We start from the raw sequence: 24,373 nt of genomic DNA, 5'->3' as shown, positions 1-24,373 counted from the left end.
ATGAATGAATGAATGGGAGGTCAGCAAGGAAGCTGATTCCGTAATCCAGGCGGGATAGGATGAGTGATTGTGTCAACATGGTAGCAGTTTGAATGGAGAGGAAAAGGTGCATTTTAGTGATGTTGTGAGGGTGGGACCGACAGGATTTAGTGGTGGATTGACTATGTGGGTTGAATGAGAGAGAGGAGGCAGGGATAGCACCCAGGTTATGGGCTTGTGAGACAGAAAGGATGGTGACCAGCTCCAGCTCTCTCCTAGACCTCCTCCAGTATGGATTCCGTCCCCTCCACTCCGCTGAAACTGCCCTCTCAAAGGTCACCAGTGACCTCCTGCTTGCCAAATCCAACGGCTCCTACTCGGTCCTAATCCTCCTTGACCTCTCAGCTGCCTTCGACACTGTGGACCACCCCCTTCTCCTCAACACGCTATCCAACCTTGGCTTCACAGACTCCGTCCTCTCCCGGTTCTCCTCTTATCTCTCCGGTCGTTCATTCTCAGTCTCTTCTGCGGGCTCCTCCTCTCCCTCCCATCCCCTTACTGTAGGGGTTCCTCAAGGGTCAGTTCTTGGTCCCCTTCTGTTCTCCATCTACACTCACTCCCTTGGTGAATTCATTCATTCCCACGGCTTCAATTATCATCTCTACGCTGATGACACCCAAATTTACATCTCCACCCTTGTTCTCCCTCCCTCCCTCCAAGCTCGTATCTCCTCCTGCTTTCAGGACATCTCCACCTGGATGTCTGCCTGCCATCTAAAACTCAACATGTCCAAGACTGAGCTCCTTATCTTCCCTCCCAAACCCTGCCCTCTCCCTGACTTTCCTGTCACTGAAGACGGCACTACCATCCTTCCTGTCTCACAAGCCCGCAACCTTGGTGTCATCCTTGACTCTGCTCTCTCATTCAGCCCACACATCCAATCTGTCACCAAAACCTGCCGGTCTCACCTCCGCAACATCGCCAAGATCTGCCCTTTCCTCTCCATCCAAACCGCTACCTTGCTCCTTCAGTTTCTCGTCCTATCCTGACTGGATTACTGCGTCAGTCTCCTTTATGATCTCTCATCTTCCTGTCTCTCTCCACTTCAGTCTATGCTTCAGTCTGCTGCCCAGATTATCCGTGTACAGAAACGCTCTGGGCATGTCACTCCTCTCCTCAAAAATCTCCAGCGGTTGCCTATCAACCTTCGAATCAAGCAAAAACTCCTCACTCGCGGCCTCAAGGCTGTCCATCCCCTCGCCCCCTCCTACCTCACCTCCCTTCTCTCCTTCTCCAACCCAGCCCGCACCCCTCCCTCCTCTGCCAGTAACCTCCTCACTGGGCCTCGTTCTCACATGTCCTGCCGTTGACCTCTGGCCCACGTCCTACTTCTGGCCTGGAATGCCCTCCGTCTGCCCATCCGCCAGGCTAGCTCTCTTCCTTCCTTCAAAGCCCTACTGAGAGCTCACCTCCCCCAGGAGGCCTTCCCAGACTGAGCCCCCTTTTCCCTCTCCTCCTCCCCTCCCCATCACCCCTCTCCCTCCCTCTGCCCTTCTCCCTTCCCCTCCCCACAGCACTTGTGTATATTTGTACAATATTTATTACTCTATTTTTTAATGATGTGTGTATAGCTATAATTCTATTTATTCTGATCGTATTGACACCTGTCTACATGTTTTGTTTTGTTGCCTGTCTCCCCCTTCTAGACTGTGAGCCCCTTGTTGGGTAGGGACCAACTCTATATGTTGCCGACTTGTACTTCCCAAGCGTTCAGTACAGTGATCTGCACACAGTAAGCACTCAATAAATACGATTGAATGAATGAAAGAGTGAATGGTGCCCTCTGCAGTGATGGGAATGGCAGGGGGAGGACAGGGTTTGGGTGGGAAGATAAAGAGTTCTGTTTTGGATATGTTAAGTTGGTGGTGATGGGTGGATCTCCAAGTAGAGATGTCTTGAAGGCAAGAGGGAATTTGGGACTCCAGAGGGAGAGAGATCAGGGCTGGAGATGCAGATTTGGGAATCGTCCACATACAGGTGGTAGTTGAAGCCATCGGTGACCTCTGAGAGGGTGGTTTCTGTGGAGCGAAGGAGACGGAAGGAAGCCAGATTGGAGGGGGTCAAGGACAGAATTGGAGGAGAGGAATTTGAGACAGCGGGTATAGACACCTTGCTCAAGGGGTTTGGAGAAGAGTGGTAGGAGGGAGATGGGTGATACTGGAGGAAACAGTGGGGTCAAAGGAGGACCTTTTTTAGGACAGGGGAGACAAGGGCATGTTAGAAAGCAGTGGGGAAGCCGCCATTGGAGAGCAAACAGTTGGAAGATAGTGGTGAGGGAGGAAGGGAGGGGCAAGAGTTTTGATAAATTGAAAAGGAATGGGGTCGGATTGAGGGGCATTTATGTGGAAAGCGTTCACCTGTCTCTCTTCCCCACCCCCTTCATTTCATCTTACAAAGTCATTTATAAGAGAACTGAATGGATTGTTTAATTTTCATGACTTCTGTTTCTGTTAATGCACAGTAATAAGTAAAAGACGTCACGAACGAAGTACCTTTTCCACACCATCAGTAGCAATTAAGCCATTCCGGGGCCTTGTCCTTAAGCACAGCTGGTCTCAGCTCCGCAACATTGCCAAGATCCGCCCTTTCCTCTCCATCCATACCGCTACCCTGCTCGTTCAAAGCTCTCATCCTATCCCATCTGGATTACTGCATCAGCCTTCTCTCTGATCTCCCATCCTCGTGTCTCTCCCCACTTCAATCCATACTTCATGCTGCTGCCCGGATTGTCTTTGTCCAGAAACGCTCTGGGCATGTTGCTCCCCTCCTCAAAAATCTCCAGTGGCTACCGATCAATCTGCGCATCAGGCAGAAACTCCTCACCCTGGGCTTCAAGGCTGTCCATCCCCTCACCCCCTCCTACCTCACCTCCCTTCTCTTCCTCTCCAGCCCAGCCCGCACCCTCCGCTCCTCCGCCGCTGATCTCCTCACCGTATCTCGTTCTCGCCTGTCCCGCCGTCGACCCCCGGCCCACCTCATCCCCCCCCGGGCCTGGAATGCCCTCTTTCCCTCTGCCCATCCGCCAAGCTTGCTCTCTTCCTCCCTTCGAGGCCCTACTGAGAGCTCACCTCCTCCAGGAGGCCTTCCCAGACTGAGCCCCTTCCTTCCCCTCCCCCTCGTCCCCCTCTCCATCCCCCCATCTTACCTCCTTCCCTTCCCCACAGCACCTGTATATATGTATATATGTTTGTACATATTTATTACTCTATTTTACTTGTACATATCTATTCTGTTTATTTTATTTTGTTAGTATGTTTGGTTTTGTTCTCTGTCTCCCCCTCTTAGACTGTGAGCCCACTGTTGGGTAGGGACTGTCTCTATATGTTGCCAACTTGTACTTCCCAAGCGCTTAGTACAGTGCTCTGCACACAGTAAGCGCTCAATAAATACGATTGATTGATTGATTGACGTGCTAGATCGCCTGTTTTCTGCTCTAGACCATAAGCATGTTGTGAGCAGGAAGCGTGTTTACCAACCCTGTTGTATTGTTATATGGTACGCTCCCAAGTGCTTAGTACAGTGCACTGTACACAGGAAGCGCTCAGTAAATACAATTGATTGACTCTGAAAGTGATGAGCTGTGGCTGGGATTTAGCATTGGCCTGATACAGCTAATTACATCTCCCTCCAATATTACCCCCATCTCCCTCCTACCACTCTTCTCCGAACTCCTTGAGCGAGGTGTCTGTACCCACTGTCTCAAATTCCTCTCCTCCAGTTCTGTCCTTGACCCCCTCCAATCTGGCTTCCTTCCGTCCCCTTCACTCCACAGGAACCACCCTCTCAGGTCTGGGAGTCGGAAGGACCTGGGTTCTAATTCTGGCTCCGCCACCCGTCTGTGCGACCTTAAGCAAGTCAGTTCACTTTTCTGAGCCTCAGTTACCTTTTCTGTAAAATGTGAGCCCCACTTGTGGTGTGGACTGGGTCCAACCTTATGCCTACCCCAGAGCCTAGTAGAGTGCCTGGCACATAGTAAGCGCTTAACAAATACCACAGTTATTCTCTTCTCTGTGCCTCAGTTCCCTCATCTGTAAAATGGGGATTGAGACTGTGAGCCCCACATGTATCCCCCCAGCGCTTAGAACAGTGCTTGGCACGTAGTAAGCGCTTAACACATACCATCATCATCACTTTTAATATTTTTATTATGCCACTGTAATAATTCAGAGAAGCAGCGTGGCTCAGTGGAAAGAGCGCCGGCTGTGGAGCCAGAGGTCGTGGGTTCAAGTCCTGGCTCCGCCACTTGCCAGCTGTGTGACCTTGGGCAAGTCACTTAACTTCTCTGGGCCTCAGTTCCCTCTTCTGTTAAATGGGGATGGAGACTGTGAGCCCCACGTGGGACAACCTGATTACCTTGTATCTACCCCAGCGCTTAGAACAGTGCTTGGCACACAGTAAGCGCTTAACAAATACCAACATTATTATTATTGTAGCTTTGATTTGCTGCATATACGCAGGGCCTAAAAACTGCTTTTAATCACTTAATCTAAATCTGATTGAAAAAGTTATTCTCACAATTTATATTTTCCCTTTTTTTGTTCATCAAGCTGTCCACTCACTATCTAATTGTATAGAGGTTTTTGGCTTCTGATAGATTAAGAATCAAGGTAAGTGAATGTTTGAAGAGATAGAGAGCCAATCGAGTTAGTGTTTTAGCAGCGGCTTCAAAGTTCCTTTCTCACCTTCAATGAATAATTTCTCTAGTGGCTTTGCTTTTAAATCAGTTGGTCATCAGAGTTTCTCTCGGACTGGTTTAGAGTGGAAGGGCCTTTTCAATTGGATGGAATCCCTGACAATTTTCGGGTAGCCGTTGATTTTCAAGATGACTAAATTGGATTTAGAATGAAGTGTCATTCCATTTAAAGGACTAACTATATTTTGGGGTGAATATAGCATTTGAAAATTGCAAAGGAATTTCTGGTGGATAGAGCAGGGTCCTAGGAGTCACAGGGACCTGGGTTCTAATCCCAGCTCCCTTCCTCCCTTCAAGGCCCTACTGAGAGCTCACCTCCTCCAGGAGGCCTTCCCAGACTGAGCCCCTTCCTTCCTCTCCCCCTCGCCCCCCTCCCATCCCCCCCATCTTACCTCCTTCCCTTCCCCCCAGCACCTGTATATATGTATATATGTTTGTACATATTTATTACTCCACGTATTTTACTTGTACATGTCTATTCTATTTATTTTATTTTGTTAGTATGTTTGGTTTTGTTCTCTGTCTCCCCCTTTTAGACTGTGAGCCCACTGTTGGGTAGGGACTGTCTCTATATGTTACCAACTTGTACTTCCCAAGTGCTTAGTACAGTGCTCTGCACATAGTAAGCGCTCAATAAATACGATTGATGATGATGATGATTGATGATCCCGGATCCTCCACTTCTCTGCTGTCACCAAGGGCAAGACACTTCACTTCTCTGGGCCTCAGTTACCTCATCTGTAAAATGGGGATTAAGACTGTGAGCTCCATGTGGGATGTGGACTGCGTCCAACCCGATTAGCTTTATATACTCCAGTGCTTAGTACAGTGCCTGATACATAGTAAGCACCTAACAAATACCATAAGAGAGAGAAAGAAAATAGTGAGATATAACAATATACTAGAAATATATAAAAATAGAAATACTCTATTTATTTATTACTCTCTTTATTTATTTATTTATTTATCTTGTACATATCTATTCTATTTATTTTATTTTATTAGTATGTTTGGTTTTGTTCTCTGTCTCCCCCTTCTAGACTGTGAGCCCGCTGTTGGGTAGGGACCATCTCTATGTGTTGCTGACTTGTACTTCCCAAGCGCTTAGTACAGTGCTCTGCACACAGTAAGCGCTCAATAAATACGATTGATTGATTGAAAGGAAATTTGTCATTCCCACCATCTTTTTAGATTTGTTAAAAGGCAGGGTAAGACTCTGTTGTTCTCTGTATTTTACTACGCTTTTTTTCCCTCATGTATTGAAGGGAATATTTGGTCCGAGAGGTTGGGAAATTAATGATTTTTTGAGCACCTACTGTTTCCAGGACCCTGTACTAAGCAGTTGGGAGAGTACAGTATGAGGGTAGACATATTCCCTTCCCATAAGGAACATACAGCCTAGTTTGGGAGACGTATTAAAATAAGTTATGGAAATGTACATGACCTCTGTGGGGCTGAGGATGGGGTGAATAAAGGGTATAAATCCAAGTGTAAGGTTTCTGGATTTCCTAAAATGCAGAATTTTGATCTGTTTCGTATTCCTAGTAACTTTCAAGAAGGTTCCATCAGTAGATATAATAGGGAATTGTTATTAATCAATCGTATTTATTGAGCGCTTACTGTGTGCAGAGCACTTATTAGTGATATTTGTAGCTCCCTTTGTGCAGGGAATATGTCTACCAAATCTGTTATATGGTACTCTTCCAAGCGCTTAGTACAGTGTTCGGCACACAGTAAGTGTTCAATAAATATGATCGATTGACTGTTGAGCACATATTTTTGTTCACAGCACCGTGCCGAGAGGGCTTTCAACACATACGAAAAATTGAAATTTGAAACAGTGTAGGGGAGGAAGTCAAATACATTAAAAATTGCTACATTTTAAGCATCAGAATTTACCCTCCCCGTCCCAGTCTTGAAACAATAAAATCCCCAACATTCCAAAACATTTTAAAGTATTTTTTCACCCATCCTTCATTCCTGCAGAAGGGTGGGCGTGGGAGTGTTTCAAATCCTTCCCCTTCAAATGGGTTACATGTACTATTGCAATGTGAGCCAAGTTTCAAAAGTTCAAGGAGTTCACCTGTAATGTGGGAGATGTGTTCTTGAAGAGCTGTGTGTTATGGGAAAATCACACTGATTCAGCGGTTGCGAGGTAAATCATCATCAATCGTATTTATTGAGCGCTTACTGTGTGCAGAGCACTGTACTAAGCGCTTGGGATGTGGGTCACATGGCTACTTAAACTGTGAACTCCATGTGGGACGTGAACTGTCTCCTGTCCTGATTGAGAAGCAGCGTGGCTCAGTGGAAGGAGCGAGGGCTTGGGAGTCGGTGTTCATGGATTCGAATCCCGGCTCTGCCACTTGTCAGCTGTGCGACCTTGGGCAAGCCACTTAACTTTTCTGTGCCTCAGTTACTTCATCTGTAAAATGGGGATTGAGACTGTGAGCCCCACTTGGGACAACCTGATCACCTTGTATCCCCCCAGCACTTAGAATAGTGCTTCGCACATTTTAAGCGCTACTAATACCATCATTATCTGACTTGTACTTCCCAAGCGCTTAGTACAGTGCTCTGCACACAGTAAGCGCTCAATAAATGCGATTGAATGAATGAATAATTATCTTGTATTCCAGTGCTTAGTACAGTGTCTGAAGCTCTTAACATGTACTATTAAAAAGAAAAAAATCACCATTCATTCAATGTCGTATTTATTGAACGCTTTACTGTGTGCAGAGCACTGTACTAAATGCTTGGGAAGTACAAATCTTCCATGGCTTGGGCATGCCAGCGTGGCTCAGTGGAGAAGAGCACGGGCTTTGGAGTCAGAGGTCATGGGTTCGAATCCTGGCTCCGCCACATGTCTGCTGCGTGACCTTGGGCAAGTCACTTAACTTCTCTGAGCCTGTTACCTCATCTGTAAAATGGGGATTAAGACTGTGAGCCCCATGTGGGACAACTTGATCACCTTGTATCCACCCCCAGCGCTTAGAACAGTGCTCTGCACATAGTAAGCGCTTAACAAATGCCATTATTATTATTATTATTATTATTATTATTATTATTATTACAAATCGGCAACGTATAGAGACGGTCCCTACCCACGAACAGGCTCACAGTCTAACACGTGTGGATGCAAATTCTTGTATTATTCTTACGAGTAGCATTAGTAGAAAACTTTGCACCTTTGTCACTCATTGCTGTTTTACTGTATTCCAATCAGCGTGAAATCGTAAAAACCTAAGGTGCCTTACAGAGGGCCGAAGCGGAAGTTCTCCCCACCGACTGTAAGCTCTCTGTGGGTAGGGAATGTCTCTTCCAACTCCTGTTATATTGTATCATCCCAGGCGGTTAGTACAGTTCTCTTCCACAGTAAGCACTCAATAAATACCGTTGATCGACTGAAGCATAGCAGCCTCATGCTTTGGTCATTGCCACATGCAGGATCACCAGCGTTTCCTCCTCCGCGGAATTTACGTGTGCCACCTTGTAGGTTGTGATATATAAGAAAAGGCTTTCTCTGATTCTTCGATCGTGTTATATCCAAATTGTTTAAATAAAATTCGGTGGTAGAGCAGAGATGGGGGTGCTTGTGTTCCGGTGTATAAAGCAGCTGAATTTGCTCCCGTACTTGTTTTTCCCTTATTCAGCAAAGGCCGTCTCCTTAGGTTCCTACAGATTGTTCAGGACGTTATATGGCCCTGTATCACAGCACCTCTCAAGAGAAGAGAGTTCAGACGCCTCTCAGGCAAGAAGGGAGCCTGGAAAAGATGGGAAAACACTTCATTACTGTTCTCAACACACCTTCTAGTTGAAGATTCATTCAATCGTATTTATTGAACGCTTATCCTTCCAAAAAAAAGAAAAGAAAACCTTCCAGCAGGCAAGGACATAGTGTTTGTCTTAACTATGGAGGATGATGTCGTAGCATCGCAGCGTGGCTCAGTGGAAAGAACACGGGCTTTGGAGTCTGAGGTCATGGGTTCAATCTCTGGCTCCGCCAATTGTCAGCTGTGTGACTCTGGGCAAGTCACTTAACTTCTCTGGGCCTCAGTTACCTCATCTGTAAAATGGGGATTAAGACTGTGAGCCTCCTGTGGGACAACCTGATCACCTTGTAACCTCCCCAGTGCTTAGAACAGTGCTTTGCACATAGTAAGTGCTTAATAAATGCCACCATTATGATTATTTTAGACTGTGAGCCCACTGTTGGGTAGGGACTGTCTCTATATGTTGCCAACTTGTACTTCCCAAGCACTTAGTACAGTACTGTGCACACAGTAAGCACTCAACAAATATGATTGATTGATTGATAGCAGTCATGAAGATGGGTGCCGTGCCCACAGACTCTACAAGCACGGAAGGGACACACAGTTTAGACACTTATCCAAGCTCCTCTTCAATATAGAGAAAAGCAAAGAATTGCCTCAGGAACTTAAATATGCCACCATTATCACCACTTTGAAGAACAAGGGGGAAAGATTGAATTACCGAGACATCTCACTGTTCGCCGCCGCCGGCAAGGTCTAGCCAGATTAATCCTGGATCAATTAGTAAAGAATATCGTCCGCGGACTGCTCCCGGAATCACAGAATGGCTTCAGGTCACAGTGTGGCACAGAAGACCTCATTTTGGCAGCACGAGTTGTACAGGAGAAGATCACGGCACAGCACTAAAACCTGAATGGGTTTCATAGACTTCTCTAAAGCATTTGGCAGCATCACTACCTCGGAACACCTGTATATATGTTTGTACATATTTATTACTCTATTTATTTATTTATTTTACTTGTACATATCTATTCTATCTGTTTTATTTTGTTTTTATGTTTGGTTTTGTTCTCTGTCTCCCCCTTTTAGGCTGTGAGCCCACTGTTGGGTAGGGACTGTCTCTCTGTGTTGCCAGTTTGTACTTCCCAAGTGCTTAGTACAGTGCTCTGCACGTAGTAAGCGCTCAATAAATAGGATTGATGATGATGATGATGAACTCCGGAAAATTGCTCAGTGAATTTGGCGGTCCAGAAAAGGCTGTAATAAGATTCTTCGACTACTTTACGATGGCCTAGCCAGCTCGGTCCGAGATGGGAGCCCCCTGTTCTGTCCCTCTCCGTCGCCAGTCGGGTAAAGCAGGAATGTAGAGTGAGCCTATTCCTGTTCAACTTATTCTAAGCAGCCTTGCTGGGGAATGGAACAAGAGATTGGGATACAGGTGATAGGATGTGATTCCGCCCCTCTAGGGAACTTGCACCTCAGCGGTCTCGGAGCATTATCCAAAGAGCTGGAGACGGTCATTGAAGAGTTGGTGACATGCAGTGATCGATAAGGGCCCCACTGAGTCAGCGGAGGCATTATGGACTGTTAAGAAAATGAAGCCAACGCATGAGCCGGCACCGGGGAAGCCACATCCCCAATCCACAACCGGTATTGGCAACGTAGAGCTAAACGGTGTGAGAATTTTGTTTCCTATCCAGCAAACGGTCCGTGATGCAATAATAGGGCATTAGAGAGCCAAACAGAGAAGGCCAGGGTGCTTTTTGGGTGGCTGTGGAGCGGAGCGTGGCAGCCACAGTGTGGTATCAGGCTCCAGACCTATCTAAAAGAGTACAAAGCTGTAATGCCGCCCAGCTTTCTCTATGGCTGGGAGACCCAGACTCCCCAAGGACACCACATCTGTCTCCTTGAGCAGCTCCATCATCATCCTGTATATATGTTTGTATTATTATTATTATTATTATTATCGTATTTATTGAGCGCTTACTATGTGCAGAGCACTGTACTAAGCACTTGGGAAATCCAAATTGGCAACATATAGAGACAGTCCCTACCCAACAGTGGGCTCACAGTCTAAAAGTTGTACATATTTATTACTCTATTTTACTTGTACATATCTATTCTATTTATTTTATTTTGTTGGTATGTTTGGTTTTGTTCTCTGTCTCCCCCTTTTAGACTGTGAGCCCACTGTTGGGTAGGGACTGTCTCTATGTGTTGCCAACTTGTACTTCCCAAGCGCTTAGTACAGTGCTCTGCACACAGTAAGCGCTCAATAAATACGATTGATGATTGATGATGATCATCCTTAACGGGCTATGTTCAGTTCTCAAATCACAAGGCAGAAACACTTGTATCTGCCCCAGCGCTTAGAACAGTGCTTGGCACATAGCAAGCGCTTAACAAATGCCATCAGCAGCAGCAGCAGCAGCAGCAGCAGCAGCAGCAGAGAAGTTTCGGAACAAAGTTAGTCGCCCGGTGTCCAATTTGTGCGTCGATTGGGAAGTGTGACTGACAGTAGGACACCCAAACAGTGGCTCTAGAGCTGAAGTTGGGAAATCGAAAATAAGGAAACAGCCTTGGACGATGGTGCTAGATCGATGGGGCCATCGTCGGCAGTCAAGAAAGGAGCGACTCCTTTTGAGCAGAAATTTTGTGGGGATCATGAGTCAAGGAGGTCAAAGCAAATATGGCAAGGTGCCGCAGGCATAGCAGCACACCAGGGGACGGTCTTTGTGTGTACCCATGGAGCCAGGACTAGGGTCCTGCATTGGCCTTTTCAGTCACATGTGAACGCGCGGGTGAACTTCATCAGGAGTAGCATCTTTGAGCCTGAAGGACAGCAGCATCTCCTTAGGTTCTCATCTAATTGAGCCCCTTCCTTCCTCTCCCCCTCGTCCCCCTCTCCATCCCCCCATCTTACCTCCTTCCCTTCCCCACAGCACCTGTATATATGTATATATGGTTGTACATATTTATTACTCTATTTATTTATTTATTTTACTTGTACATTTCTATCCTATTTATTTTATTTTGTTGGTATGTTTGGTTCTGTTCTCTGTCTCCCCCTTTTAGACTGTGAGCCCACTGTTGGGTAGGGACTGTCTCTATGTGTTGCCAATTTGTACTTCCCAAGTGCTTAGTACAGTGCTCTGCACATAGTAAGCGCTCAATAAATACGATTGATTGATTGATTGATTAATTCTGGAGTCACCTGACCACCTCATTTTTTCGCCCCCTTTTCCGGGGTGGACAGCGGCGTTTCCTGGGCATGCGAGAGGCCATCTCTGACGGTCATCCACAAAGGCTGAGGACTTTCTATCCCCTGCAGGAGAGTTCTTTGTGAATGATTGCGACAAGAGTACTCATTGGAAACTCTTGGCAAAAGGGTCACTGAATGGCATGTTGGTCAGTAACTGGGGCCCTGAGCTTTTTTTGGGGTGGGTGCTGTTTCAGTGGCCATTTTGGTCATGCTGCTGGAGAGGACGAAGTGGGCTCTGAGACGGTGCCCAGAGGTGCCCCCTCTTCATTTTGAATGTGGGGCTGAATTTGGGTCAGAGTGTTGGGGGCATCAAGCTGCAACGGGGTAAGGAGGCCAGAATTTGAAGGTTATTGACTTCCAGAGATAGAGCCCGCTGTTGGGTAGGGACCGTCTCTATATGTTGCCAACTTGTACTTCCCAGTGCTGTGCGTGCAGTAAGCGCTCAATAAATATGAATGAATGAATGAATGAATGAAGAGCTTCCCCTTGGTGGCTCCAGAGTCTTGTGGAAAAGCAAAATCATTTAAAAGAGCCTGGGGCGGGGTGGAGAATTTTAAAGAGTCCTTGCCAGTGCCTGACGGGGTGCAGAGAGCTTCTGGTTGGTCCCTGGAGGCGAGAGGAAGGAACCCGCAGAGACCCTTGGTGGATTCTGAGCCTGGGGTAAGGTCATCCCCAGCTCATTTCTGGAAACCTTGTAGGGTTCTCGAGTTGGCCAGAGGTTACATTTGTTCACTGAGTTGTTAATTGAACACCCATTAAGCCGCCGGGCCGGGGGCAGCAGGTACCCCTGGGCTGTGGCAGAAACCGGAGGCACCTTGCTTGGTTTTGGAGTGAGGCTGAGGAGCAGTGGCACGATGGCGGGTAACACAAGAAGAGGAGCCACCCTCTTGGCCCCATTTCCAGTCCCCATCGGACCCCTAGGTCAGTCTGGTTTGAAGGCTTCCTGCTTTGTGGAGCTGGTGCCCCTGCCGGGGCTGCAGGACAAAGGATGCGTGAGAGCTGGGCTTCCATGGGAGAACGGCATGTGCCCTAGCCCCTTTCTTCAGCCCTCTCCTTTTCTCTCTCCCTCTTCGTCAGCATAACTACTCTCTTGGGTTGCCAGACCCCGTGACGGCATTGAGTGGGAGCAGCGGGGTAAGTCGGATGGGAAAGTGGAATTTGTCCCCAGAGGACGTTGCGGAGGAGGAAGAAAGTATAGGTTCAGGAAAGGTTTTGATAAGCCTGTAAGGAGGAATTAGGGGGAAGTGTTCAAAAAGACCGCAGGTGAGTTTTGAAAGGAGAAACTTCAGCGTGTTAGGTGCCTTTCTAATCATTAGGATGGATATAAGGGAGCCGGGAACTTACTCTAGTTGTCCTTCTGTGCCACTGCAGATGACAGAGTGCTGGGCCGGTTGGGTTAGTGGTCTGACTCAGTCTGGCTTTTGGTATGATCTTCCAGATCGTTGGTGCCTTTCCTGTTATTTTTTTTGAAAGCCATAATCATGCTTCTTACTCTGGACCTGGAGATGTAGAGATTGGAACCAGAAGGGAGGAGAGGAATAGCGGGGTCCGGTTGACGAAACCTTCATTTAAGAGTCAATAGATCGAATCATCAAAAAAATTTACTTTTCCCCCACAGATGATATCATTAAACTGAATAAGAAGGAGGGAAGAAAACAGAATTACCCCCAGTTAAATAGGAAGTTTCTGCAGAATGGTGCGCGCCAACTCAGAATCAGAGGAACCAGATGGGGAATCCAACAGCAGACTGGTAAGTGTGGAAGACTACCCTTGTGTGAAAAGTTGCTTCTTTTGAAAGCCTTTGAGCAGTCAGTATTCACAGAACTAAATGAGCCAGTAGGAAAATGCCTTTCTCTTTTTGGATTAAATTAAATTCTGCATGTTAACCACCCGCCTAAATACTTTTTCCAGAAACTCGGTTAGGCCCTCACGTGTGTTTTCAGTGTGTGTTCTGGTTAGAACATTAGGGGATTAGAGAAGATATGTGCAGCCTGAGCCTATTTGGGTATGAGGAAGAAGCAGTTCATGTGCAAATGTGGGACATTGGAACGGATGAGTGCTGTAGGACAAGTTTCCTTTCATGCTTGGCTTTGCAAGAACGCAGACACCCCCTTGCCCCCTGTAACTGGAGACCTAGATGTTCACTGTGCAGATCAATCAATCAAATCAATCGTATTGAGCACTTACTGTGTGCAGAGCACTGTACTAATCAATCAATCAATCAATCGTATTTATTGAGCGCTTACTATGTGCAGAGCACTGTACTAAGCGCTTGGGAAGTACAAATTGGCAACACATAGAGACAGTCCCTACCCAACAGTGGGCTCACAGTCTAAAAGGGGGAGACAGAGAACAGAACCAAACATACCAACAAAATCAAATAAATAGGATAGAAATGTACAAGTAAAATAAATAAATAAATAAATAGAGTAATAAATATGTACAACCATATATACATATATACAGGTGCTGTACTAAGCGCTTGGGAAGTACAAGTTGGCAACATATAGAGACAGTCCCTACCCAACAGTGGGCTCACAGATGAAACGACACAAACTTTCCTAATGAGATGCAAAATCTACTACTCTTTATGCTGCCAAACAGTGATCCAGATTTGGGCCAGAAGCCCCCACCTTCTCTTGAAGAAGGATTTGGACATGCAGACCAATTTTGTCGTTTTGACCCCGGAGCCGAGCCTTGGGCTTGGGGAGCAGGCCGGCTAGTGGCATAGGTTGAGGCTCCAAAAAACCCAATAGTCAGAGTGACCGGATTTGGGATTTTTTTAGCTCTGTTTGAACCCAGCTCTCGAAGCTACATGGACCAGTGGGTAGAACACGAGTTCTAGGTCCTAATCCTGGCTCTGCCGCTTGGCTGCTGGGTGACCTTGGGCAGGTCACCTCATTCCTCTGGGCCTCAGTTGCCTCATCTGTAAAACAGGTATTAAGACTGTGAGCCCCATGTGGAACATGGATGGTGTCCAACCTGATTACTCTGTATCTACCCCAGCGCTTAGAACAGTGCCTGGCACTTAGTAAAAGCTTAACAAATACCAGAAAAAAAAGCTCTTTTCATTCATTCTCAGTCCAGCCCAAAGGGTTTTGGGGCGAAGACGGTGATGTCACCACTGCTGGTGGGGACCTTGCTGTGATTGTAGATAAAATGCATGCCTGTGTCATCAAGCTGGTTCACGGATGAATGTTGAAGCCTGAATTAAAGCTCAGAGCATATTGGTTAGGAACCCTCCAGGACCCCCCCTTCCCCAAATCCCACTGGAGTAAGTGGAAACATGTTGCATTTTGGTTTTGGAGGTTTTGACTTCCTGTCATTCCATTAGGAGTTACAGTGTAAACTACATCGAGAGAAGCGGTGTGGCTCAGTGGAAAGAGCCCTGGCTTTGGAGTCAGAGGTCATGGGTTCAAATCCCGGCTCCACCAGTTGTCAGCTGTGTGACTTTGGGCGTGTCACTTAACTTCTCTGAGCCTCAGTTACCTCATCTGTAAAATGGAGATTAAGACTGTGAGCCCCCCGTGGGACCACCTGATCACCTTGTAACCTCCCCAGCACTTAGAACAGGGCTTTGCACATAGTAAGCGCTTAATAAATGCCATTATTATTAGGTGGTCAGGGATTATGTCTTGTACCTCTGTTGATTCTCCTAAGTGGTTAGTACAGTACTTCAGTACTTTTTAGACTGTGAGCCCACTGTTGGGTAGGGGCTGTCTCTATATGTTGCCAACTTGTACTTCCCAAGCGCTTAGTACAGTGCTCTGCACACAGTAAGCGCTCAATAAATACGATTGATTGATTGATTACTTCATACCCAATCCATATTCATTCAGTCAGCCAGTCATATTTTTGAGCACTTAGTGTGTGCAAAGCACTGTACTAAGCGCTTGGAAGAGTACACTACAACAGACACATTCCCTGCCCACAGTGAGCTCACAGTCTAGAGGGGGAGACAGACATTAATATACATAAATTAATGACAGATACGAACATATGTGCTGTGGGTCCGGGAGGGAGGATGAATGAAGGGAGCAAGTCAGGTTGACACGCAGAAGGGAGTAGGAGAAGGGAGAGGAGGGCTTAGTCAGGGAAGGCTTTTTGGAGGAGATATGCCTTCAGTAAGGCTTTGAAGTGGGGAAGAGCAGTTATCCGTCTGATATGAAGAGGGAGGGCATTCCAGGCCTGAGGCAGAATGTGGGTGAGATGGATGAGATCGAGGTACAGTGAGATGGTTAGCATCAGAGGAGCAACGTATGTGGCCTGGGTTGTAGTAGGAGAGTAGCGAAGTGAGGTAGGAGGGGGCAAGGTGATTGAGTGCTTTGAAGCCAACGGTGAAGAATTTTTGATGTGGAGGTAGGTGGATGACCACTGGAGTTTCTTGAGAAGAGGGGAAATGCGGTCTGAACGTTTTTGAAGGAAAATGATCCGGGCAGCAGAGCGGAGCAAGGACTGGAGTGGAGAGAGACAGGAGGCAGGGAGGTCAGCTAGGAGGCTGTTACAGTAATCAAGGCGGGATAGGCTAAGTGCTTGTGTTAATGTGGGAGCAGTTTGGATGGAGAGGGGGGGTGGATTTTAGCAGTGTTGTGTAGTGGTGGGTTGAATGAGCCAGAGGAGAGGATTCATTCATTTTTCATTCATTCAGTCGTATTTATTGAGCGCTTACTGTGTGCAGAGCACTGTACTAAGTGCTTGGGAAGTACAAGTTGGCAACGTATAGAGACGGTCCCTACCCAACAACGGGCTCACAGTCGAGAAGGGGGAGACGGACAACGAAACAAAACATATGGACAGGTGTCAAGTCATCAGAATAAATAGAAGTAAAGCTAGATGCACATCATTAACAAAATAAATAGAATAGTAAATATGTACAGGTAAAATAGAGTAATGAATCTGTACAAACATATATTACAGGTGCTGTAGGGAGGGGAAGGAGGTAGGGCGGGGGGATGGGGAGGAGGAGAGGAAAGTCTGGGAAGGCCTCCTGGAGGAGGTGAGCTCTCAGTAGGGCTTTGAAGGGAGGAAGAGAGCCAGCTTGGCGGATGGGCAGAGGGGATGCCATTAGTATTATTATTATTATTAGGTGGTCAGGGATTATGTCTTGTACCGCTGTTGATTCTCCTAAGTGGTTAGTACAGTACTTCATACCCAATCCATACTCATTCATTCGTTCTGTGTCAGCCAGTCTGCCCATCCGCCAAGCTAGCTCTCTTCCTCCCTTCAAGGCCCTACTGAGAGCTCACCTCCTCCAGGAGGCCTTCCCACACTGAGCCCCTTCCTTCCTCTCCCCCTCGTCCCCCTCTCCATCCCCCCCATCTTACCTCCTTCCCTTCCCCACAGCACCTGTATATATGTATATATGTTTGTACATATTTATTACTCTATCTATTATTTTACTTGTACATATCTATTCTATTTATTTTATTTTGTTAGTATGTTTGGTTTTGTTCTCTGTCTCCCCCTTTTAGACTGTGAGCCCACTATTGGGTAGGGACTGTCTCTATATGTTGCCAACTTGTACTTCCCAAGTGCTTAGTACAGTGCTCTGCACACAGTAAGTGCTCAATAAATACGATTGATGATGATGATGATGGGCAGAGGGAGGGCATTCCAGGCCAGGGGGAGGACGTGGGCCGGGGGTCGACGGCGGGACGGGCGAGAACGAGGCCCAGTGAGGAGGTTAGCGGCAGAGGAGCAGAGGGTGGAGCAGTGGATAATGGCAAGGTTGTGGGACAGGAAGGATGGTGGTTCCACGATGGTGCTTTTAATCCTTTTTGCAGGTGATCAGTATCCCATTCTGCCCTGAGTTCGATGGAGGGGCTTTTGTCCACCCATCTTGCTTAATGGGAGCTGTTTCTGAAACCCATTTCGAAACCCATATTCTCATGTCAATAAATGTTGCCGCTTCTGGTGGAAAGCTCTTCAGTTTTACCATTTAAGGATTAAGTTTACGTTGAACTCCCTCTGTGAGTAGCAGGCATTGGCAATCCCTCCCGTTCTTTCCTCCGGTTCCCTACCAAGCCTGACGTGATACTCTTAGCTATGGGAACGGTCCACGTCCTTGTCAGAGTCTTCCTCAGCCCATGGTTCCAAGAATACGTTTTATTTTTCATCTCCTGTTAATTTTTCTAAATTTGAGAGTGACTCCACTCCTTGGTAAATGATCTGCTTCTGCGATTCCTGGTTCTGAAGCGTAGGCTGCCCTTTTCGGGGGGGAGATGCAGTTGGTTAGCTTTGCTCTCATTCCTTCCCTTCTAGGTTTCGTTCAGAACAGTCGAATGATGCCAGGGAAAAGGCGTCCCTACGGCGTTATCACCGGGTTGGCAGCTAAGAAAGCGTCCGGGGTTCGCAAAGGAATCAGTCCTTTGAATCGACCACCGTTAAGTGAGAAGGTAGGAAGATAATGACACTTCTATAACATATCCGTTTTTGTTTTACATTTTGGCCAAAATCTGTAAGAAACCAAAAGGGTTTCTGTTTGAATGTGGTACTGAAATAGCAATTTCAGAAACATTTTCCCCTTTCTTGAATTTAACAGACGTACTTAATCTGGTGTCCCTTTTTCCAACCGGGAAAGAATGCTGCACTGCAAATCAATCAATCAATCAATCAATCGTATTTATTGAGCGCTTACTGTGTGCAGAGCACTGGACTAAGCGCTTGGGAAGTACAAGTTGGCAACATATAGAGACAGTCCCTACCCAACAGTGGGCTCACAGTCTAAAAGGAGGAGACAGAGAACAAAACCAAACATACTAACAAAATAAAATAAATAGAATAGATATGTACAAGTAAAATAAATAGAGTAATAAATATGTACAAACATATATACATATATACAGGTGCTGTGGGGAAGGGAAGGAGGTAAGATGAGGGGGGATGGAGAGGGGGACGAGGAGGAGAGGAAGGAAGGGGCTCAGTCATAAATGCGAGGCTTTATGCCTAAATGGGGCAACATTTGGGTCTTTCAGAATTTCATGGGGAAGAGGATGAGTTTTAGCCAAAAAGCAATCCAAGAGAGAGGTTCAGTAAGAGAAGCAGCATGGGTTAGTGGAAAGAGTGTAGGACCCAGATTCTAATCCTGGCTGCTATGTCACCTTGGACGGGTCGCTTACATTCTCCATGCCTCATTTTCCTCATCTATTAAAATGAGGTTTAAATAATTAGTCTCCCACCCCTTAGCGTGTGACCCATGTTGGACGGAGATTGGAATAATAATAATAATAATAATAATGATGGCATTTTTTAAGCACTTACTACGTGCAAAGCACTGTTCTAAGCGCCGGGGAGGCTACAGAGTGATCAGGTTGTCCCACGGGGGGCTCACAGTCTTAATCCCCATTTTCCAGATGAGGTAACTGAGGCCCAGAGAAGTGAAGTGACTTGCCCAAAGTCATACAGCTGACAATTGGCGGAGCCGGGATTTGAACCCATGACCTCTGACTCCAAAGCCCGCGCCCGTTCCATTGAGCCACGCTGCTTCTCCTATGTGTTCAGTCTGAATATCTTGTATCTACCCTGTATCTAGTATCTTGTAACTAGAGAAGCAGCATGGCTCAGTGGAAAGAGAACGGGCTTTTGAGTCAGAGGTCATGGGTTCAAATCTCGGCTCTGCCAATTGTCAGCTGTGTGACTTTGGGCAAGTCACTTCACTTCTCTGTGCTTTAGTTCCCTCATCTGTAAAATGGGGATTAAGACTGCGAGTCCCCCACGGGACAACCTGATCACCTTGTAACCTCCCCAGCGCTTAGAACAGTGCTTTGCACATAGTAAGCGCTTGATAAATGCCATCATTATTATTATTATTACCCCAGTGTTTTGACACAGTGCTTGGCATATAGTAATCACTTAAACACCAGAGTTTTCATTACTATTATTATTATTCTCCTGCTGTCGATGATGGTGGATGAGCTTCGGTCCTGAGGCCTCGTGACTGAGAATCTGTGTGAAGGAATTGATCATAGTACTAACGGTTTGTGCAGTGCTTTTTGCTTTCCCTTTGTTTCCAGTAATTGTGCTCGCACCAGGGCACAAAGCGCACTGAGTTGGCAGCCAGAGGCAGGAGTACGCTGCAGATCGCACACAGGATTTTGTTTTTATGTTTTTTTTAACATACCAGACCCATTTATAGCTGAAGGGACAGCTGCAGTCTTGTAGTACCATAGCCCAGCAGGAGAGAGAGGATGTTTGAAAATCAACTTCTAATTTATAACACCAATCAATCAATGGTAGTTACCGAGCACTCACCGTGTGCAGAGCACTGTCCTGAGAGCTTGGGAGAGTACGGTACGACAGTTGGTAGACACGTCTCCTGCCCACAATACTTAGGCAAGCTTGTGTAAGCTCGTTGTGGACAGGGAGCATGTCTACCAAATTTATTGGATTGTCCTCTCCCAAGCGCTTAGTATAGGGCTCTGCACCCAGTAGGTGCTCAGTAAATACCACGGATTGAGTGACTGGTGAGAAGCAAGGTCTAGAAGAAGCTAATTGGTTCAAGACCCTGCGTGGTATAATAATAATAATATTATTATTATTATTTGTTAAGCGCTTACTATGTGCCAAGCACTGTTATAAGCACAAGGGGAGATACAAGGTAATCAGGTTTTCCCAAGAAGGACACTCGGTCTTAATCCCCATTTTACAGATGAGGTAACTGAGGCCCAGAGAAGTGAAGCGACTTGCCCCAAATCAGACAGCTGACAAATGGCGGAGCCGGGATTAGTGTAGAGTACTAGCGCTTAGAACAGTGCTTTGCACATAGTAAGCGCTTAAATGCCATCATTATTATTATTATTATTACTATTTTTTTTCTGGTGCATATCTGCTTCTTGGTTTTTTGAAAGCATTGCTGGGACGTAAACCAGAGTAAAACATACGTAAAACCATAGCCATGAAGCTCTCTTAAATCATTACAGTAATAATGCACACAGTAAGTGCTCAATAAATACGAATGAATGAATAATGATGATAATAATGATGGTTTTCATTAAGCGCCTACTATGTGCCAAGCGCTGTTCTAAGTGCTGGGGTAGAGCCAAGCCAATCCCCATTTTACAGATGAGGTAGCTGAGGCGCAGAAAAGTGAAGTGACGTGCTCAAGTCACACAGCAGACAAGTGGTAGAGTCCGCTCTCTCATTCACCCCTCACATCCAAGCTGTCACCAAAACCTGCCGGTCTCAGCTCCGCAACATTGCCAAGATCCGCCCTTTCCTCTCCATCCCAACCGCTACCCTGCTCCTTCAAGCTCTCATCCTATCCCGTCTGGACTACTGCACTAGCCTTCTCTCTGATCTCCCATCCTTGTGTCTCTCTCCACTTCAATCCATACTTCATGCTGCTGCCCGGATTATCTTTGTCCAGAAACGCTCTGGACATATTACTCCCCTCCTCAAAAACCTCCAATGGCTACCGATCAATCTGCGCATCAGGCAGAAACTCCTCACCCTGGGCTTCAAGGCTGTCCATCACCTCGCCCCCTCCTACCTCACCTCCCTTCTCTCCTTCTACTGCCCAGCCCGCACCCTCCGCTCCTCCACCGCTGATCTCCTCACCGTACCTCGCTCTCACCTGTCCCGCCATCGACCCCCGGCCCACGTCATCCCCCTGGCCTGGAATGCCCTCTCTCCCTCTGCCCATCCGCCAAGCTAGCTCTCTTCCTCCCTTCAAGGCCCTGCTGAGAGCTCACCTCCTCCAGGAGGCCTTCCCAGACTGAGCCCCTTCTTTCCTGTCCCCCTCGTCCCCCTCTCCATCCCCCCATCTTACCTCCTTCCCTTCCCCACAGCACCTATATATATGTATATATGGTTGTACATATTTATTACTCTATTTATTTATTTATTTATTTATTTTACTTGTACATTTCTAGCCTACTTATTTTATTTTGTTGGTATGTTTGGTTCTGTTCTTTGTCTCCCCCTTTTAGACTGTGAGCCCACTGTTGGGCAGGGACTGTCTCTATGTGACGCCAATTTGTACTTCCCAAGCGCTTAGTACAGTGCTCTGCACATAGTAAGCGCTCAATAAATACGATTGATTGATTGATTGATTGATTAGAACCCAGGTCCTTATGATTCCCAAGCCCGGGCTCTATCCATTAGGCCATACTGCTCATACTGGCCTACCACCTCTGGGAGGCGCTCTAGTAGTAAAAATGAATAAACCATTCATTCAACTCATTCAATCATATTTACTGAGCGCTCACTGTGTGCAGAGCACTGTACTAAGCGCTTGGGAAGTCCAAGTCGGCCACATATAGAGATGGTCCCTACCCGACAACGGGCTCACAGTCTAGAAGGGGGAGACAGACAACAAAACAAAACATGTAGACAGGTGTCAAAACCGCCAGAATAAATAGAATTATTTTCTCACCTGGCACAAATTTTTCCATACCGTGGGCGAGTAGGCAGATGCTTATCTTCAGGAATGCCATCTGTCCATCCTGGAAAAATAGCCAAGAAGCTTAGAGAAGCAATACACCTACCTGTTTATTATGTTTACTTGACTAAAATTCGTTATGGAGATTTGTTTGGACCACTGTGTTGATATAACCAACAATGCCCTTACTGGATTAACATAGACTATCAAAAACTTCTGTTCACATGTCAAGAGTTTTTAACTAATCAACTTCTAATCTTTTTTTGTGTGGGGGGGTATTTAAGTGCTTACTATGTGCCAGGCACTGTACTAAGCGCTGCGGTAGATACAAGCTAATCAAATTTGACACTGTCTCTCACACAGGGCTCACAGTCTTAATCCCCATTTTACAGGTGAGGTAACTGAGGCACAGCACAGTGAAGTGACTTGCCCAAGGTCACTGTGCTGCTTCTCCAGGAGATGGGGAGGAGCCAATCCAGGGGCTGGGGAGAAACTCTGTAGTCGGTTTTACTATCTCTACTTCTCCACATGATATTTTAACAACCTTGTGGGCAGGGATCACGTCTATCAACTTTTATTATACTGTAGCATCATCATCAATCGCATTTATTGAGCGCTTACTATGTGCAGCACTGTACTAAGCGCTTAATCATCGATAGTATTTATTGACCACTTTGTGCAGAGCACTGTACTCGCACCTTGGGAGAGGACGGTACAGAGTTGGTAGACCTGTTCCCTGCTCACAGCGAGCTTACAGTCCAGAAGCGAAACAGACACGAATCTAAGTAAATAATTTATAATATGGTAGACGTGTTCCCTGCTCACAGTGGTCCTACAGTCTGGAAGTGAGACAGACATGAATCTAAATACATAATTTGTCGTATATAAGGTGTGGTTATGTACATAAATGCGGGCAGGCCGAGCGTGGGACAAATATCCAATGTTCAGAGGTCACGGATCCAAGTGAATAAGCGACAAAGAAGGGAGAGAAGCAGCACCTCTTCCCCCACATCCTGTCTCTGACTTGAAATGCCCTCCGTCTTCATAGCCGACAGACAAGTATTCTCCTTTCCCTCAAAGTTTTATTGAGGGTATATCTTCTTCCAGAGGCCATCCCGGCCTAAGCCCTCTTTTCCTTCTCTCCAACTTCCTCACTTCAGTCATCCCCCTCTCACCCAACCCCGCAGCACTTCTGTATATATCTGTGATTTTATTTATAGTAATGTCTATAGCGTAGTAAGCTCACTGTGGGCAAGGAATGTGTGTGTTATAATGTTACTTGGAGAAGCAGCGTGGCTCAGTGGAGAAGAGCCCGGGCTTTGGAGTCAGAGGTCATGGGTTCAAATTCCGGCTCAGCCACTGGTCAGCTGTGTGACCTTGGGCAAGTCACTTAACTTCTCGGTGCCTCGGTTGCCTCATCTGTAAAATGGGGATGAAGACTGCGAGCCCCCTGTGGGACAACCTGATCACCTTGTAACTTCCTCAGCGCTTTGAACAGTGCTTTGCACATAGCAAGCGCTTAATAAATGCCATTATTATTATTATTATAGTGCACTCTTCCAAGCACTTAGCACGGTGCTCTGCACACAGCAAGTGCTCAATAAATCAATCAATCAATCGTATTTATTGAGCGCTTACTATGTGCAGAGCACTGTACTAAGCGCTTGGGAAGTACAAATTGGCAACACATAGAGACAGTCCCTACCCAACAGTGGGCTCACAGTCTAAAAGATACAATTGACTGACTGAAAGCAGTGGGGAAGAAACTGTTTATTCATTCATTCACATATATACCTGTATATATGTATATGTGTTTGTACATATTTATTATTCTATTCATTTATTTATTTTACTTGTACATATCTATTCTATTTATTTTATTTTGTTAGTATGTTTGGTTTTGTTCTCTGTCTCCCCCTTTTAGACTGTAAGCCCACTGTTGGGTAGGGACCGTCTCTATATGTTGCCAACTTGTACTTCCCAAGCGCTTAGTAGTGCTTTGCACACAGTAAGCGCTCAATAAATACGATTGATTGATTGATTCAGTCATATTTATTGAGTGCTTACTTTGTGCAGAGCACTGTATGAAGAGCTTGGGAAGTACAAGTTGGCAACATCGAGACGGGCCCGACCCAACAACGGGCTCTCAGCCTGGAAAGTGAGTTGATTGAAATTGGCGGTCAAGGAGGGACGAAGGAAGGGGGCAAGCATTTTAATAACGTACAAAG

At 46.4% G+C, this 24,373-nt stretch overlaps 1 protein-coding gene across 2 annotated transcripts in view; it reads left to right on the top strand.

Annotated features, from left to right (window-relative positions):
- FYTTD1 (forty-two-three domain containing 1) overlaps positions 1-24,373 on the top strand; it is a 59,158-nt gene that overhangs the window by 10,381 nt on the left and 24,404 nt on the right. For both annotated transcript variants that reach the window (XM_038743297.1, XM_038743303.1), the window contains exons 2-3: positions 13,386-13,517; positions 18,029-18,162. In XM_038743297.1, coding sequence (XP_038599225.1) covers positions 13,386-13,517; positions 18,029-18,162 — 266 coding nt within the window. The remainder of the gene's footprint in view (positions 1-13,385; positions 13,518-18,028; positions 18,163-24,373) is intronic.

The sequence above is a fragment of the Tachyglossus aculeatus genome, chromosome 1 (assembly GCF_015852505.1).
Source record: "Tachyglossus aculeatus isolate mTacAcu1 chromosome 1, mTacAcu1.pri, whole genome shotgun sequence".
Lineage (NCBI taxonomy): Eukaryota > Metazoa > Chordata > Mammalia > Monotremata > Tachyglossidae > Tachyglossus > Tachyglossus aculeatus.
The sequence above is the reverse complement of the archived record's forward strand: the minus strand, read 5'-3'. Positions and strand labels throughout refer to the sequence as shown.